The sequence below is a fragment of the Hippoglossus stenolepis genome, chromosome 10 (genome assembly GCF_022539355.2).
Source record: "Hippoglossus stenolepis isolate QCI-W04-F060 chromosome 10, HSTE1.2, whole genome shotgun sequence".
NCBI lineage: Eukaryota > Metazoa > Chordata > Actinopteri > Pleuronectiformes > Pleuronectidae > Hippoglossus > Hippoglossus stenolepis.
Genome location: NC_061492.1, coordinates 14,365,023 through 14,381,566, shown reverse-complemented (window position 1 = coordinate 14,381,566; position 16,544 = coordinate 14,365,023). Strand labels below are relative to the sequence as shown.

Sequence of the window (16,544 nt, the reverse complement as noted above, 5' to 3'; positions counted from 1 at the left end):
TTTCAGGCCTGCAGGCCCCTATGTAAAGTCTGTAATATGGTAAAGATGGAAAATGGTAAATGGAATGTATATGTTTCGAGTTTTCTCGTCTTATGGACTCAAAGCACTTTACAGTACAAGATAGCTGTTATTGGATGAGATGAGCCATAATATAATGTGGACCTAAAACACCTACAAAAAGTCCCACTGTTGGTGTTTTGTCCTAACGTTAACTGAAATGATAATAAAAAAGTGGGATTGTAAACAGTGTACGATGAACGGAACGGAGTCTTGGTCTGGATATCCACTGTCTAAACTGGGAGCCCCAAAATAGTGGCTAATTCGACATCATAAAATAGCAATCAGGATCCAAGTTTGCCGACCCTCTGGTTAGTGGACGACCCACTCGGCCTCCTGAGCCACAGCCACTCCTGATCAAAACTCAGAGTCACTAATTAATGGAAAATATTTATTCAGGTTTTTTACCATCTGCAAAAATGAACTGACTCAATCAGAGAAATCGAATTCTCATTTCAAAATTAGGTTTAAAATTAATTTAAATGTTGTCATAACAGTTATCAGCAAAACAAAGAGGTCAGTGTATTATCACAAGCAATCACTGCCTTCATTTTTCTAAATTAACTACTGCATAAGCACTAATAAGATTTGTCATATCTCATTCATGTGTCATTTATCTGATGAAAACCAACTGAATAGTCATTATTGTTCCTGGCACTTTTTCAACAAAAATATCAACTTCAATTCAGTTAGAAAACTCTGATCCTTACCGAACCACACGTAATGGGCTTTATACCAATAAAAACAAAAAACAAATGTGTTCAGAGCAAGACCTGAACCCAAAATATGCTTATCCTCTGACCTCCGTCCCTCTGATTTCACCCCCAGTCTTTTCCCATCATGCAGCATTCAGGTCCAGCTGGAATTTCGCCAAAAGGCACAGATGGTCAGAGGGGAACATGTCATTGGGGAGTCCCTTCAATGACCACAAGACGTCCTCTGATAGGAGAGAGAGGCTGCTTATCAACTTCAGACCTGAACTCACACAGTCGCCTCCAGCTGAAGGAAAAGAGAACACAAAAAAACAGCACATCAGTCACTTAAAAGAGCAGATTATTCATTCAGAGGTGCAACATGTTTCGTGACATGACCCCATTACCTCTCTGGTCAGAGGAGGAGATGCGTCTTGGGGAGAAGAAGATGTAGTCGACAGTGGCTCCCACCTCAGAGTGCAGGCTTGTGACTTCTGAGGAGCCAGAGCCTGGGAGAATGTGTTTATAGACCGACTCCAGGTCTAACCGATGTCTGATGGTGTGTCTGAAACTGGGACACAAAATTCATGACTAATATCCATTGATAGAGTTGCCATAAGCAGCCATAGTTGATCCATCAAATAGGACAAAAAACTGCAAGTACACTGACCTTTGATCATACGTCTGATTTTCCCTTGAAGCATCTGTGCACAACAGGAAGACACACAAAACATTTCTGGAAGGAAATCGGTTTGTGTTGTACTGTGTTACTTTGTCTGTGTGGTGCAGCTCTACCTGGTGTGTCGTCAGTCACGCCTGGGATCAGCATCAGGTCCACAGGACGGACACATGCAGCTGGACAATAGCGCAGCTGGAGCATGAAGTCGTGGCGGTGACGACATTTCCCTACACAAGAGCAACAACTGTAAGATACAAACACTGAAATTCACTCCTTAGGTCAGGATTACAAAAATAATAGTGCATATAAATCGTAATGGGACTTCAAACGGTAACCTGATTTCTGACTCCCGCTCTCAAACACGTCGTTGACGTTTGTGTACTGGCAGTTGTCGGTGATTCCCAGACAGCTTGGCCAAAGGGGAGCAAACAATCTGTAACAATGGGTTTTGTAGGACAGGTCCTCTTGACCTGAAATCTGTATGACAGTGAATGCATACAATGTTATAGAGGTAACTACTGGAAGCATCATTGCAGAACACTTCAAATAAAGATCCACAGAAAGTGATGTAGGAGCAGTTTGATATTTTTTCCGTTAGTACCCAAAATGTTGATACTAGCAGAGTCCTGCACATGCAAGTTGTGTAACGACTAAAAAATGTATTCATACAAATTTAGGGTACGGGCAGTGAGGGAGAATTAAATAAACACGGGAAGGTAGCAGGTGAGAACTGAATTTAGAGAAATCAATGAAAATGATGGTGCAGTATTGTCACAAGGATTGTTTTATTGTGAAAGCCAACACCACATTTGACCAGTTCACTTCCACTCATTATCGACACTGAACTCGCTAGTACGAGGATCACATAAAGACACAAATAGCCAGTGATGAATATTTTCTTAGTGGCTCTGCTGCTTGAAAAAGTGACAAAAAGTATTTGCTTTTAAAAGCTGAAAGCAAGGAAAGTCGTCGCTGAGGAAACATGTTAACAGCTGAGGAGCACAGGTGCTGCAACAATACGGGGGGACAGGGAGGCTGTAACCCATTCAACGGGCCAGGTCGCAGGTCTGGATTTAACATGGCGATAGTTTTGGGTAACATGTCGGGTGCGATCCGGAACCTTGCAGGTGGAGGTTTGAAAAAATGGACCCGTGCAGGACTCTGGATTATAGTCAGGTGTTCTTTTCAGACTCACCATCCATGTGGGTAGACCCTGGTAGTAGAGCTCGCCGGTAGTGATGAGTTGGTAAAGAGGCATCTGTGGCACTGCGTTTAAGTCTCCACACAATACAACGTTACACTGTTCACCTTTGGCCTTACAGGACTTGACCACCCTGTCGATCTCTGCCAGCATCATGGCCAACTGAGCCAGCTTCACGTCACCTCTCCTCGGGTTGAAGAGCAGGTGGGTGTTGGCCACGCAGAGGAGTGGGCCCTTCGCCTTGGTCTCAGACCCCTGGGTGACCAATGGCCGAAGCAGCGAAACAATGCCCACATTGTGCCGGTTGAGCACTTCTGTGTCCGGCCTGTAGAACTCCAGAGAGGTCACCGATACCTCAGAGAAGCAACTGCTTCGATAGCAAGTAGCACAGCCGTCGGTCTTGGTTCCTGTACGCCGCTTGTACACACAAGTGTAGCCTGGAGCAACAACATGAAGACAACATATGCATTATCTTTGTTACAATATCTCTACGACTACTCTACTGATTTCTCTCAGATGACATACCCATCTCACACAGGCCTGGATACAGCTGTTCGTGGTAGTGGTTTTCCTGAACTTCTTGGAGACACAGTATCTACACACAAGAAGGAAAACACACAAATCATTACTGGATGTCTAAAAATAAAATAAAATGCAGCTAGATTAGATTTCAGACTCACATCTGGTGCCCATTTCATTATTTCCTCGAGGACTAGGCTGCAGCGGTAGCTCCAGTCCAGCACCTCTAGAGGACAGTGTACGTACAGCTCCTCGTGGGCCTCCAGTAAATCCTGAGCGAGGATGTTGTAGGACATGACAGTGAAGTCCATCGAGGCCTTTGTGGATGGGAAGGGGATCAGGGTGGGCTCTGCTGCAGGGTCACTCTCATCCATCTCCTGCCATACTCTCCACATTACTGGGTGGAAGACAACAACAGCTATTGAAAATAAGTCATTCCTAGATTTATTCATTTGTGTTAATTCTCAGTGATGACTGCCAAACTAGATATTAAAAGAAGTTCTATACTATTTTTTCTCTGCATGCATTTGTTTCTCAAAAGGGTTTAACTTGAGCCAGGTCATACAACAACAATAGCAATCATCAATTCCTTACAGGGTTAGGAGCAAACAGCTGGTCAAATACATTATCCCTATGGGTCTAGGGAAGGGAATGATGGTATCAGAACATCTCTAAGGGTAAACAAATCTCACTAGAGTGGAAATATCATAAATGGAAAAAAAATAATTGACAGTCAAAGCAGAGTAGAGGTTTCTGGCATAGCTTCACCTCTTTCCAAGCTGCACGGAGAAGAGAAAAAGAAGCCAAGAAATTTCAGAGCTTGCATGTTGTGACATCTTCGAAAAAGTATGACTCACCTTCAAATGGCACTGTTGTCTCTATTGGAGGGTAATAGCTCCCAGCAGGAAATTGCCACAGTGGACACTGAACAACTTCTGCCAAGCCGGGTCCTGCGGGGAAGTGCCAGCCAGTTTGTTCATCGGGATGCTCGCTGAATTTAAGGTGGGTTTGAGTGTTAGACAGCGGAGAGGCAAATACCAGATTAGTACTACATGTCCCATAATGCATTTCTTCAGCAGTGGGAGCTACGTAGTATTCATCCCAGCACTCTGTCATTTGATTGACAGTTGATTCTTCCACGCTTGGAAGACTCTGTGCTGGACAGGTGGTTTCTTGCATGATGTCTGCAGATGGGATAACTGACTCCTTCATGGTGTGTATCTGGATCTGTTCCTGCACTGGACAGGCACTTTCCTCTGTGCCATCATCTGTTTGCAGGCACTTTAGCTTTTCTCCAAGACCTTGCTCTGGGCTGATTTCCTCAGCTGGAGAAATAGTGGCATCCTCTGTGTTTTGCTTCCTACACAACTGCTCATGGATCTCCTCTTGCTTGGGAACTTCCATTTTGTCTTGTTGGCTCTCACTTGTCTTTATAGCCTCCGTTTCTTCACGCAGGACGGCCACCGGCTGTTCTTTTTCTGTGTGGATTTCTGCATCATCTTCTTTTTCTGAGCTCTGCTCTTTCATCCTTTCTTTCGTTTCTCCCTTCGTCTCACTGCTTGGGCTGAGCCACTGGTCCAGCAGGGTTGTCTGAGACTGGGTGAACCTCCTGGTTGTGACAGAACCACCATCCCATACTGCTGTGCCATTAACCACTGCAGGAGGGAGAACTTTCTTTGAGGCCTCTGTGAAACAAGATAAACGAAAGAACAGTGATGCATTCATATAAATTAAAAAATTTGCTTTTTCTTCACCAAAACAATGACATGTTGAGTGAGTTATCATCTATCTTGGGATGTAACGAAGTACAGATTCATTCTTCATGTATTTTTACTTTAGTTAAGTAGATTTACTGTCAGGTAGTTTCTATTTTTCTTTCTCTACATATCAGCCAATATCTGTAATATATGTAATATTATATTGCTCGTTACATGTTCACACTTTTTTTATATGTATTTTTATAAGTAATCAATACAGAGAGGGGAATTGATCCACTGATCCAATCAGAACGGATAGGTAACATTAGACCCCACCTCCTGTAGCAGCAGCGTTGGTCGAGAAAGAGGTAATCGACCAGACTCAGCCATATTGATGTGGTAGACTGTTGTATTAGGGAAGAGGATATGCTCGGCAAGTACTTTTACTTTTAATAATCTAAGTATATTTAAAAGAAAGTACTCACTTTTACTCAAGTAAAAAAGTTAACGTGATTCTTTTACTTATAGTTGATTCATTTGTACTTTTATTTCAGTAAAATATTTAAATCCCACTGCTAATAATGATTAACAGTTACATTTTCTGCAAATTCGTTAATCCTGAAAGGCAAATCCCCCACACACACAAAATGCAGAATGAGGAATAACATACCCAACTTCACAAATTTCTTATTTAACTTAGAAAACCGTATTGGAACCTTACAACTCACAGATTCTTAAAGAAAATACCTGAAGTATGCGATTACATACACAAAATTCCCCTCAATAAAACAGGTGAGGGTTTTATTATAAATTAAAATCTGATTATAGATTAAAATCTGATTTATTTTGCTGGTATAAAGTGGATCATTTATTTAGTTTGTGGATTGTCTATTTATTTATTCATTCATGATTATCTGCTTCACAACCTTTTTTATATACATGTGTCTATGTTCACAACACTCCCATGTGGCGACGCTCTGACGTCACAGGGGGGGCGTCCAGTGCTCACAAACAGGTGCAACACATGTTTGCTAAAGTTAGCTCCACTGCAACAACAACAACACACACACACACACACACACACACACACACACACACACACACACACACACACACACACACACACACACACACACACACACACACACACACACACACACTTCCACGCGGCCAAACTACCTACTCACAGTTCACAGCCACACGCACGTGTCACACGCACGGAGCCTGCGGTGAAATAAAACTTTAACTCGACAGCGTAACTGCGCAGTTAACGGTGCACTTAACGTTACATTAGCAACTGTTAGCTCCCGTTAGCCGAGCAGGAGGAACGCACACACTCCACACATGCACGCTTAAACACTAATGGCGCGTGTGAGGTGAAGTTTACCTGAGCGTCCACCGGCGGCCAGGTACCGCGACAGAGGGTAGAGAGCGTAGAACAGCAGGCTGCCAATCATGATGGTGCACTGGTGTCAGCGCATGCGCACCGAGGCTGTTAGAGCAGTGAGATCAGAGGGGCGCGAGCCAAATGTCACCGGTGTGGTTTCCTCCTGGTTTCCTCCTGGTGGTGCTGGTCGTTGGGCTGATCAGTAAAACTACACCGATCACTTGAGGAGAACTTCCATCAACAGCAGGGCCGTGCACAGATGCATGTTGGGATGCAGGGGCTCAAGTGAGGAGAAAGGGGCCCTTCTCATAATTATTTATAGAAGAAAGTGTTTTTTAAACAAAAAGTTCAAAACAGTAGCACATCTCTGAGTTATTTACCAATTTATTTTTAATACCCTCACACTCACACAATTGTTAACAGTTCACACAGAGACAATGGTCTTCTTTAGTATTCACACGAGCAGGCAACAACAAAGGAAACTATGCCACAATGTGCATGTTTTCTATACTACTATAGTTTCTATCATATTTTTAAAATAACACGCACACACAAGGGTGGCAAGGACTCAGTTTCAGTTTACCTACCATTCTCTCCTTTCATATTTGAGGGAGGGTTGTCTGTATCACGCTTTTAACAAACTAGTAGAATGAATAGTTATAAGATGAGGAGCCTACAATCAAAATGATGCAGTTACTCACTACAGGCAAAAACATTGTTTTTTCATGTACTGGTCCATTTTGAGATTTTGGTCTATTATGGTTCCATGTCTTCTTTCACTCTTATGGGAAAAAAAGGTTGATGGTGTTTGTTTGACCCTCTGTTTGTCTGCAGCAGTAGATTTCTTCTAAATTCACCAAACAAGCTAATCTGCATATTTAAACATAACATTTCTTAATGTGAGTCATTAACTGGGGAAGTTCTGTGGACCACAGAACCACAGACTGTGTGATTTGTTTGTTTTTTATCATATTCACCTGCAGTGCCAATTGACAAATGTATTCAAATTGGCGTCAATTTCAATGTATCACATCTACAATGTCCCATATTACTTCACATAGCGGCTTTTTCGTCAGTTAATACAATCAGTCAGATGACAGTTGGTGTAGTTTTTGGACATATGGTCCAGGCTCATGTGGTTGTGTTGTTTTTATACTCCAAACCACATCAATTCCCTTTGTGAGCGGCTGCGGCCCAGGAGGCAGAGTGGATCGTCCACTAACCGGAATGCCCATGCTTCACTGAGTCATTCATTAATAATGTCGCTATGCCACATTACCTGGGGGGTAGAATTACCTGCTGGACACCACACGCTTATTTCATTTGACAGCACAAGCCCATACGGAACAAACAGGGAAATAGCCCTGCTGTGTTCCTCTTGAGTCAGGGAAATGGATTCTAACAGTATATGAGCTGTGACGGCTGAATGCAATGTCGACATTATCTTTCGAGTCCCTCTGCTTAAGAGACGATGATTGTCCATCTCCAGATCAGCCCCGAGGAGAGGGGGACGAGTTTGACTCGGACTTGGAGTCTGATGGTAAGTAGCTACATTAAAATCCAATTCTAGGATACATTTTGTGTACACTTTAAATACTGCTCTTATTGTAATGCTTTAAAGCCATATACCACATAAAATACTGTAAATGTCAAGGAAAAACGTAATATTGCACAGTAACATGACTTGTTGCTGTATTATATATTGCCACTACTACTAAGGCAACAGCCCATAGAGTGACAATCATTTGTTATGGTTATTTCCAGAAATCGAGGAGAGCAACAAGGACACATCTGTAGCTGAAGTGTACCTGCAGGCCTGCAAGCTCGTGGGTGTGGTGCCAGTCTCCTACTTCATACGAAACCTTGACTCTTCGACCATGACCCTCACCCACCATGGGCTGGGACCTCTGGGAAGCAAGGCACTTGCTATTGCTTTGGTGGTAAGTTTAAAATGTCCATTCTTTTTAATGAGTTAGACTCTGTTATTTCTGATAAGCAGCTCTTCTTATTAAGACCGACATGCACATCAACACTCTGGAACTGGCAAACAATCACATTCAAGCTGAAGGAGCCAAATACATTGTGGAAATGCTGAGGGCCAATTTCACCATCCAGCATCTGGTATGTATGCAGGACTGCAAAGCCACAACTAGAGGGCACAAGAGCTTTTCAGGTTACATTGACTTCAACTGTATCCTCACCAGCCTCTGTTTATCATTCAGGATTTGTCCAACAACTCTCTGAAGTCTGCAGGAGCCGAGCATGTGGCTAAAATGTTGCTGGACAATATTTCACTAAAATCTATGAAACTTTCAGGTAATGAGCACATTAACAGCATTTAACATGATATTAGGGGGAGGTTACTTGGGAGTGATACGATGAGTTCCATGGACCCATTCAGCTGAAGTGTCCATAACAATAATAAGATTATATCATTATAACAATAAAAATAAAAATAATTCATATTGTTATTATGTTTATGCATTTTTTTTTATATTTAAACAAATAAAATTTCCCCAACAGGTAATAAATTTACTGATGATGATGCTAAATACTTTGCAGATTCCTTCTTGGTAAGTTAACAAAGCACCTCTAACAAGCCCCTGTTGGTTTATTTGATAATCTTTTTTACAATAAACATGTTTAAAATATATTTTTGAAACATTTAGATTAATTCCAGAATAAAGGAACTTGACCTGAGCCATAATGCATTTTGTGGAAAAGGAGGTGAACATTTGGGACAGATGATAGGTACAGTAAAATTCACTAATCCTAATGTCTTTATAGATGAGATCCATTGCATTGCAATACAGTGAATATGTATATATATCTATATGTTTGTCTCTGATTTTAATGTCCATTTATACAGCAAACAATGAAGGTCTGGAGGTGCTGGACCTCAGCTGGAATCATCTGAGAATGAAAGGAGCTGTAGCTTTATCTGCAGGACTCAAAGTACGGCTCTATAAGAAATGAATGTCATCACTGACTTCATGTGCAACATTTGATCACATGTACTGTACATGATCCATATGTAGGTGAATATGATGTTAAAACACCTTGACGTATCATGGAATGGTTTTGGAAATGAAGGCGCCCTGGCCATGGGAGAGGCCCTAAAATTCAACAGCACCCTGGTTCACCTCAACCTCGGCAACAACCGGCTCACCAACGAGGGCGTCGGCATGCTGTGCAGAGGCCTGGAGTTCAATGACACACTCCGAGTCCTGCTGGTGGGTGGACAAAGCCAACACACATCATCAGTACGGCTGCAGATACATTGTATAAATTGATGCTTTAATGCTTAAACTCCTGCAGCTGGCGTACAACTCTATAACGGTAGAGGGAGCACTGGCCTTGGTTAATGTGGTGAAGAACACACCTAGAACCGCCCTGGAGGAGATAAACCTGAGTGTGAGTGTTTTTCATTTGATCACAAACACGTCAAATTAGCTGTGAGTTTTGTATCAATATTAATCAAATATTGTATTATTCTCCCTTTTTACCGAGCAGAACGTGCTGGTAAATGAGAACTTTGTGCATCTGTTGGAGGTGACGTGTCAGGAGCATCCTGGTCTGGATGTACAGTATGGAGGGGTGGGGGGCTTCATCGCTAAGAAGCCGCCGAAACGTGTCGATCCAATGAAGATCATCCAGGTCTGTGTAGTCACATAATGAAAATTTGTGAAACTAAAAATTTGACATGGTTATGTTTTATGTTTTAAATTGTAATCTCACATCTTTGTGTAATGTATAAGTGTTTTACTCACATATTAATTTTGTTGAAATTATAATTTGTCTGCTTAATAATTGTCTCTGTTTTTCGAAAGGATTATCTGGACCAACGTAAACTGCGTCTGTGGGATTTCTTCAGGAAAATAGACAAAGACGGCACCATGCGTGTCCCTGTCGCCGACTTCAGGAAGGCCGTGCAGGTGTTACCCAATAATTCTTGATTTACTGAGCAGCGATATGAGTCAGTGACATTTACATTAAGAAGTGCACTGGTGGATTTCAGTGACAGAATACCATGAGAGTGTCCTCTGAAATCATCCATGAGGTGTCATCTAATCCTTTTCACATCTGTGTCCTGATGCTGATCATGACTTGCATAGAGTACAGAACAAATCAATAAAATCCTATAGTAAGTTACAAGTAATTCACAGATGCAGTGCATGAAAAAGTAGAAACTCCTTCACTTTTTTGTTGTGACAGCAATCAAGCATTCCTTTGGATCGATACCAGATTGAGGAGCTGATTCAGAGACTTGATCGTGACAGGACAGGGATGGTGGACTACAGGTGAGCACATACACTGTGTTACTGTTTGATTATGCTGACAGATGGTGCCTTTAAATTCCAGCACAGAGAAAAAAGTGTGTCTTAGTTATGAGCTGAGAAATCGTCCAGATCAAAAACATGGTGTTGTAAAGGAGTGGTGTTTGTATATGGCACAGAGGGGCTGTAGTAAATTGGTGTCAGTGCTGTAAAGATGATCTGATGTTTCTGTGCAGGGGATTGGCAGATACCAGGAAACAGATGATGAGGGATCACCGCCGCCAGCTGAGGAAGGTTGAGTCCCGGCAGAAGAAAGAAAAGCAGAAAAGCGACCGCATCCTCAAGACCTTCCAGAAGGCCGTGGAGGCGGTGACGCCCCATGGCTCCATAGTCATGTCTCCAGGTGCTGCCAAGGAGGACTCAGGGGGCCCGCAGCACTTCTCTGCCACCCCCCTCAGCTCCTGGCACCACATTGTCATGTCCAACAGCAGTCGCTACTCTGTCACCAACCTGAGCAACGAGCATGTCCACCTGCCCATGTTAGGGGGCAGCCCGTCTTACCGCCCAACCACTTCTCTGGCGATGCGCTCCTACTCCCAGCCCAACCTGCTGGATGACTCCCCGTGCTTTACCCCAGGCAAGTCCATCTCCGCTCAGGGGATACGCTCTGATCCAGAAATGAGCCACAGCAAGCTGAGCCCCACCGCTAACCCCCTGACCAGATCCAGGCCGGCTCTCAACGCCAAAAAGCCAGAGGGTAAAGCTAAAACCAAGAAAGTGAAGAAGAAGAAAACGAAGAAGCAGGAGGAGAAGGGCTCAAAGAATCCTAATCAAACTGTCAAGTGACTGTCATCAAATGAAAGGTTCGGATTGTTTCTATGTGTCACCACTGGCTTGTGTTCCTCACATTTTCATTATTTATCTTGTCTTTAACTTGAATGGCACTCAGTAGAGCACATACCTCCGCAAAGGCCCAACAGTCCCCTAAAGAAACCACATTTAAATTCACTACATCTGGATTTTTATTTGGAACTGCACCACATTACACACACTCATAAATATTAGTCCCCTAATTTTGTCATCAAGCTCCATGAAGTTGTCTCTGGGAAACAAGTGGAAATGTAAAAAAAAAAAGAAAATCTACATTGCAATAATAAAGAAAGTTGATTAAAAAATTGCCCGCATCCTTCTATCATGTTTCAATAAAATTGGTTCTGTAGTTTTTGTGTAATCCTGCCAATAGACCAATGAAGATGTAACAGTTATGAAGATGACTAAAATTTAAATTTGTATTTGAAATAATGCAACAAAAAAGTTAAAAAGTTCTCTATCTCACAGTGTTGAAGAAAGTGAACAAAAAATTATTTGAACCGCCCCCTGATCCTCACTTAAATATGTTGGATTCCTTCCGTGGTAATCTGTCCAGTAGGTTTAGTGTGATGCTGCTAAATAACAAATCAACAAAATGCCAAATGCCGATTAAAACATAAAAAAATGACAGATTGACAAATACAGCATCCGTCCATTCATATTGCAGGTTATTTCTTAGTCAACATTTCATTCTGTTTCCTGCTGAATAAGTTGGGCTATCTGAGGATTCATCACATTTTAGAACACTTGGGAACCTGAGTATTTAATTTCTGTTTGCTGAAGATAACCTCAAGCGTCACATATCTCAACCTGTGTCTTATGGCTAATGATGCTGTGAACGAGGACAGCTGCTGCGCCCGGCCAGACATTGACACTGTCTATATAAACCCAGAAGATTCAGCTGTCTCCATCATGAGCCCTGCACCAGAATGATCAGCACTCTTTGTATCTTTACGCTTCTGAGCTCCACGGCGGCCTGGGGGGTATGTATGGCACGACTTAGATTGACTGATGCATCTTTATTCTGTATATATATATCTGTATCTATATTCTTTATAGCGTTAAGCTGATTTAATGTTCATGTGACCTTTCTTTTCAGCCTGTCGGCCGGTGGAGGGAAGGGGGAGTGAGAAATGAGACAGGAGGTGGAAGCGGGGACAGATGTACCTGTGATGCCTTCCTGCCCAGTTCAACCTTCCCCATCAGAGACCTGGTGGTGGTAGAGCAGACAGCTGTGGAGATCTCCCACAAAGTGGAACTGGAGATGGGCAAGGTACTCTCGTATATACTGGAAGCATGTACTGTAAAACGAATTAGTGACAGACCACAAAATATAGTGTCTAAAGTTATATTTTTCCTGATTTCAGCTGGAAGACTATGAGACCAAGCTGACTGCATATGCAGAAAGAATAATCCAGCTGACAGTGGAGGTTGAGAAGATGGAGAAGAACCCGGACGACTACAATGACGCAGCCATGGACGAGGTGAAGGTGGAGATCAAACAAGTGGAGGCTTTAGTTAAAGAGCTGCAGCTTTCCATCGCGAGCTCCACCATCATCTTTAAGTCTCTGCACGTGCAGGTAAGTACGGCGGATGGTCGCCACAGCTGTCAACAGCCGTGGTGCTGACAAACCGTTGCCATGTTGTGTTTTTAGATCACAGCCATGGTGGCGACCCTGGACAGGATGGAGAAGACCTACGACAAGAACGCGGTTCTGGTGACCCGCCGGGAATACATCAAGGTGCAGCTGGAACTGGAGGAGTGCGAGAGACGCCACCAGGAGCTCTTCAACCCCAACATTGGTGAGTTCATTCACACAAATAGAAATGTCTTGAGGGCCCTCTGAAGACTCATTTGATTCATTTCCGGTTCTCTTTGTAGGTTCCTGTGCCCACAGCGGCATCATCAGGGTCAGCAAGCCCATTGTGAGCCAGCTGAACGCCCATCTAAGCTCTGGCTACAAATTCGGAGGCTGGGGGAAAGATTCCAAGCCTGTTCCCGACAGAGAGTCTATGTACTGGTACTCTGGCTACAGTAGTGGCTCCATTATTGACATCAGGTTTTACACCAACTACAAGAATCTAATTTTAAGAAACAACTTCCAGCATCACAATTTACAGAGCAGCTGGATGGGCACAGGGAACAATTACATCATCCGTGACAACACCTTGTATTATCAGATTAACAATCCATTCGGGCTGGCCAAACTGAATTTCACCACCATGAAATATGAGTCAAGGGTGATTGCTAAAGCCAGCAGCAGATTCTCCTACACCGACATGTCCAATCAAAACTTTGACTTTGCTGCCGATGAGACCGGCCTGTGGGTGACCTACGCCACGGAGGAGTCCAGCGGACGCATGGTCATCGCTAAGATAAACGAGCCCTCTTTTGGGGTTGAGGAGGAATGGCAGACCAGCGTCTACAAGCCAGGGGTGAGCAACGCCTTTATGGTGTGTGGCGTTCTGTATGCGGTCAGGACTGTAGATATCCAGACAGAAGAAATATTTTACAAGTACGACACCCGCACCAAACAGGAGAGTCACATTAGTGTCCTGTTTGAGAAGTTCCAGGATAAGTTCTCTAACCTGGACTTCAACCCCGCCGACCAGAGGCTCTACATGTACAACGACGGCTACTACGTCAGCTATCATCTGTGGTTTAGCCACACAACTAAAGCCACTGCTGAGCCTCCATTCCTCCTGACCTCCTGATCATTATCAGTGATTTACTGAACTTATGAATGAAACAATGATTCTATCTCTGTGTTTTTCTTTCTCTTGTTTTCTCATTTATCCTTCTTCTTAAACGATAATAAGTCAATAAATCATCTGAAGCATCATATAAGTGTCAGGTGTGTTTTTGTGTAAATGCTCATGAATAGAATGTATTACTTGATAATGACTGAAAATGACAGTATCCATACTACTATCAAGAAAATAAGATACGATAACATTAAACTTAATTGACCACAAACTGACATTCACTAGTTACAGTGGCATTAAAGTCAGAAAGAGGTAGACAAGAGAATATAAATATAACAGGCAATAGGGAAAAAAATAAATAAAAAATACAGAATATGTTCATAATAAACACTTTTCACTACAGAAATAGTGTTTGTATAGAAAACATTAAAACAAATTAAGATGTAGAAAATATTAAATTAGTTAAAAGACAGGAGACACGTGGAGTTCTATTGATTTTATATATAGTTGACTGATGAACTTGACCCATAACTTGACCCATACATATATTCGACAAGGAAGGATCTATTTTAATTAGGTGAACATTTCTAGGCAAATATCTGACACAAATTTCAAATGGTCTGATCAATAAATGGAGTGAAGCTCGTTCAGGCAGCCAATTCGAGCTGCGCTGCTCCAATCATGGAATGTCTTATTCTCCACAACCCTCTCTAACACACGCCCTCCCAATCTGACGGATTATTTAAACTGCAATGATTTCCCATCACTCCCTTTGCTTGCTCATTGCTGCTACGTCAGTATAACTGCCAGTTGATTCAGCCCCTCCGCCACCCCAGCATCCACCTATAGGCTCTGACTGGGAGGCTTATAAATATTTGTTCATCCCTCCCATTATATCTATGTTATCATATCTGGGGGAGGGATAAAGTCGAAGCCTAAAAGTCAAACACTATGTTCTGCTGCAATAAACATTTAAGAAGTGTGACTGAAATAAAATTGCAGCATCTGCATTACAGGGCTTTTTTATGATTAGCTTTAGTGTTGTTACACAGGATAATTAATGTGTATTGTCATCGTTATGCAGATGATACACAGTTATATCTCCCCCTGAAGCCTTGTTCCACCAGTGTTTCCCATATTATGTCCTGCCAGGATGAAATGAAAAGGCGGATGACTCAAAATCAGAGGTGGTTATAATTCCACACACACTGGCCCCAGTACCAGCAGTATTAACAATCTCTCCTGTCTCTCTTGTCTTTAAAGCTGCCTGGGAGTTATTTTTGATTCTGAGCTGTCTTTTGATGCTCAAGTGACCAAAGTGGTGCATCCTGTGCAAACATACAGACGTTTGTGACACTGTAAGACGTAGCTGCTTCAGTGTCAGGGTTTTGCTGTGCGTTTACTGCATTACTTCTAGCAGTATATCTGTTGTATGCTAATAATAATGTCACATCTTAAAAACCTTCCACATTTTGAGTACAGATTTGGCTTTTTACATTGATAAAATGCATAATGTTCGCATTAAAAAGTATTGCAGTTAGTTTTACATGATTAACGTGTTTATAACTGTCACATTTTTAAAGACACCACCCAAGTCACATGCTTGAGATTATGCAATAAACCATATGGATGAGGATACAACAAAAGCAATTGGATTCCTATATTCAGAAAAACAGTTACAAGTGACTCCTGAGTTAATGCTTATACAGTTAGTAAGATTAAATATGAATAAACTGCTTTGTTTTGAAGAAATTAAATTAAACTATACTAGAATGGCTCTTAGTAGAACAGATGCCTCAGGCCAGACCCAACAGTCCTCCTTCATTTAATCAAATTGAATCAAGCTGTATTCACACACTAACTGTGCCTGGATTTTTTCATCAAGATCCATTAATTATTCCCAGGGAAAATGGTGAAAATGTAAAAAAAATAGCCCTATCAAGCAAAGTTAAAGAAAGAAATAAAATATTCCTGGATTCGCCCCTGGTCTGGATCCGCACCAAAATTGTATGGGTTCTTTCGTGACCGTTGCCACATGCTTCCACCAAGATTCATGGTAATCTGTCCAGCAGTTTCTGTGTAATCCTCCTAACAATCCAACAAATAAACCAACCAACCAACGGACAGGTGTGAAAACATCCATGAGGTAGGTCATCACAGTCAGCTAACAGGCCATAAACTTAACAAGGTGTTGCTTGAGTTTACTACACATGGCATTTTTCTCACCCACACCCCGTGTCCTGATCAGATCTTATACGTGGGGGATTCCTCTAAAGGTTATCGTGACCAAACAAAGATAATGCCTGTGACGGCCGAACGTTGTGAATGAACATGTGTGCCTGTGTCGAGCTCAGACAATAACTATGGGAAGAGAGAAGGTGTCTGTGATGATCTGATAAGAGCTGCCTTTAAAAACCCTCCGATCAAGCGTCTGAGGAGACACTTGAGATAGACGGAGA

The 16,544-nt window shown here is 42.4% G+C and overlaps 3 protein-coding genes across 3 annotated transcripts; 2 read left to right on the top strand and 1 right to left on the bottom strand.

The window, feature by feature from the left end:
• Nucleotides 1-434: 434 nt before the first annotated feature.
• angel1 (angel homolog 1 (Drosophila)) lies at nucleotides 435-6,383 on the bottom strand. Its single transcript, XM_035168897.2, has 10 exons — nucleotides 6,233-6,383; nucleotides 4,006-4,833; nucleotides 3,310-3,545; nucleotides 3,155-3,224; nucleotides 2,624-3,066; nucleotides 1,764-1,905; nucleotides 1,545-1,655; nucleotides 1,420-1,453; nucleotides 1,157-1,320; nucleotides 435-1,056 (listed from the first exon to the last, which is right to left on the bottom strand). Exons 1-10 carry the CDS (start codon nucleotides 6,300-6,302, stop codon nucleotides 896-898), a joined length of 2,259 nt encoding a protein of 752 aa, XP_035024788.1. The 5' UTR covers nucleotides 6,303-6,383; the 3' UTR covers nucleotides 435-895.
• Nucleotides 6,384-7,591: 1,208 nt separating this feature from the next.
• Nucleotides 7,592-11,477, top strand: LOC118116718 (leucine-rich repeat-containing protein 74A). The gene is made up of 13 exons (XM_035168555.2): nucleotides 7,592-7,772; nucleotides 7,997-8,172; nucleotides 8,246-8,353; nucleotides 8,455-8,548; nucleotides 8,756-8,805; nucleotides 8,902-8,983; nucleotides 9,102-9,187; nucleotides 9,271-9,465; nucleotides 9,551-9,646; nucleotides 9,746-9,889; nucleotides 10,063-10,167; nucleotides 10,448-10,533; nucleotides 10,746-11,477. Exons 1-13 carry the CDS (start codon nucleotides 7,664-7,666, stop codon nucleotides 11,353-11,355), a joined length of 1,941 nt encoding a protein of 646 aa, XP_035024446.2. The 5' UTR covers nucleotides 7,592-7,663; the 3' UTR covers nucleotides 11,356-11,477.
• An 831-nt stretch (nucleotides 11,478-12,308) lies between these two features.
• Nucleotides 12,309-14,094, top strand: LOC118116719 (olfactomedin-4). The gene is made up of 5 exons (XM_035168556.2): nucleotides 12,309-12,362; nucleotides 12,479-12,652; nucleotides 12,747-12,959; nucleotides 13,035-13,182; nucleotides 13,262-14,094. Exons 1-5 carry the CDS (start codon nucleotides 12,309-12,311, stop codon nucleotides 14,092-14,094), a joined length of 1,422 nt encoding a protein of 473 aa, XP_035024447.1.
• The last annotated feature ends 2,450 nt before the right edge of the window (nucleotides 14,095-16,544 follow it).

What these genes read in the sequence shown, in the direction of transcription:
- angel1 (XM_035168897.2), bottom strand. Translation starts at nt 6,302, where the DNA reads ATGATTGGCAGCCTGCTGTTCTACGCTCTCTACCCTCTGTCGCGGTAC. An exon ending in TAATGAAATGGGCACCAGAT is followed by an intron (nt 3,225 to 3,309) that starts GTGAGTCTGAAA and finishes TCTTGTGTGTAG; the next exon opens with ATACTGTGTCTCCAAGAAGT. An exon ending in CTCCTCCTCTGACCAGAGAG is followed by an intron (nt 1,057 to 1,156) that starts GTAATGGGGTCA and finishes CTTTTCCTTCAG; the next exon opens with CTGGAGGCGACTGTGTGAGT.
- LOC118116718 (XM_035168555.2), top strand. Translation starts at nt 7,664, where the DNA reads ATGTCGACATTATCTTTCGAGTCCCTCTGCTTAAGAGACGATGATTGT. An exon ending in CTTTATCTGCAGGACTCAAA is followed by an intron (nt 9,188 to 9,270) that starts GTACGGCTCTAT and finishes ATCCATATGTAG; the next exon opens with GTGAATATGATGTTAAAACA. An exon ending in ACTTCAGGAAGGCCGTGCAG is followed by an intron (nt 10,168 to 10,447) that starts GTGTTACCCAAT and finishes TTGTTGTGACAG; the next exon opens with CAATCAAGCATTCCTTTGGA.
- LOC118116719 (XM_035168556.2), top strand. Translation starts at nt 12,309, where the DNA reads ATGATCAGCACTCTTTGTATCTTTACGCTTCTGAGCTCCACGGCGGCC. An exon ending in TGGAACTGGAGATGGGCAAG is followed by an intron (nt 12,653 to 12,746) that starts GTACTCTCGTAT and finishes TCCTGATTTCAG; the next exon opens with CTGGAAGACTATGAGACCAA. An exon ending in TTAAGTCTCTGCACGTGCAG is followed by an intron (nt 12,960 to 13,034) that starts GTAAGTACGGCG and finishes TTGTGTTTTTAG; the next exon opens with ATCACAGCCATGGTGGCGAC.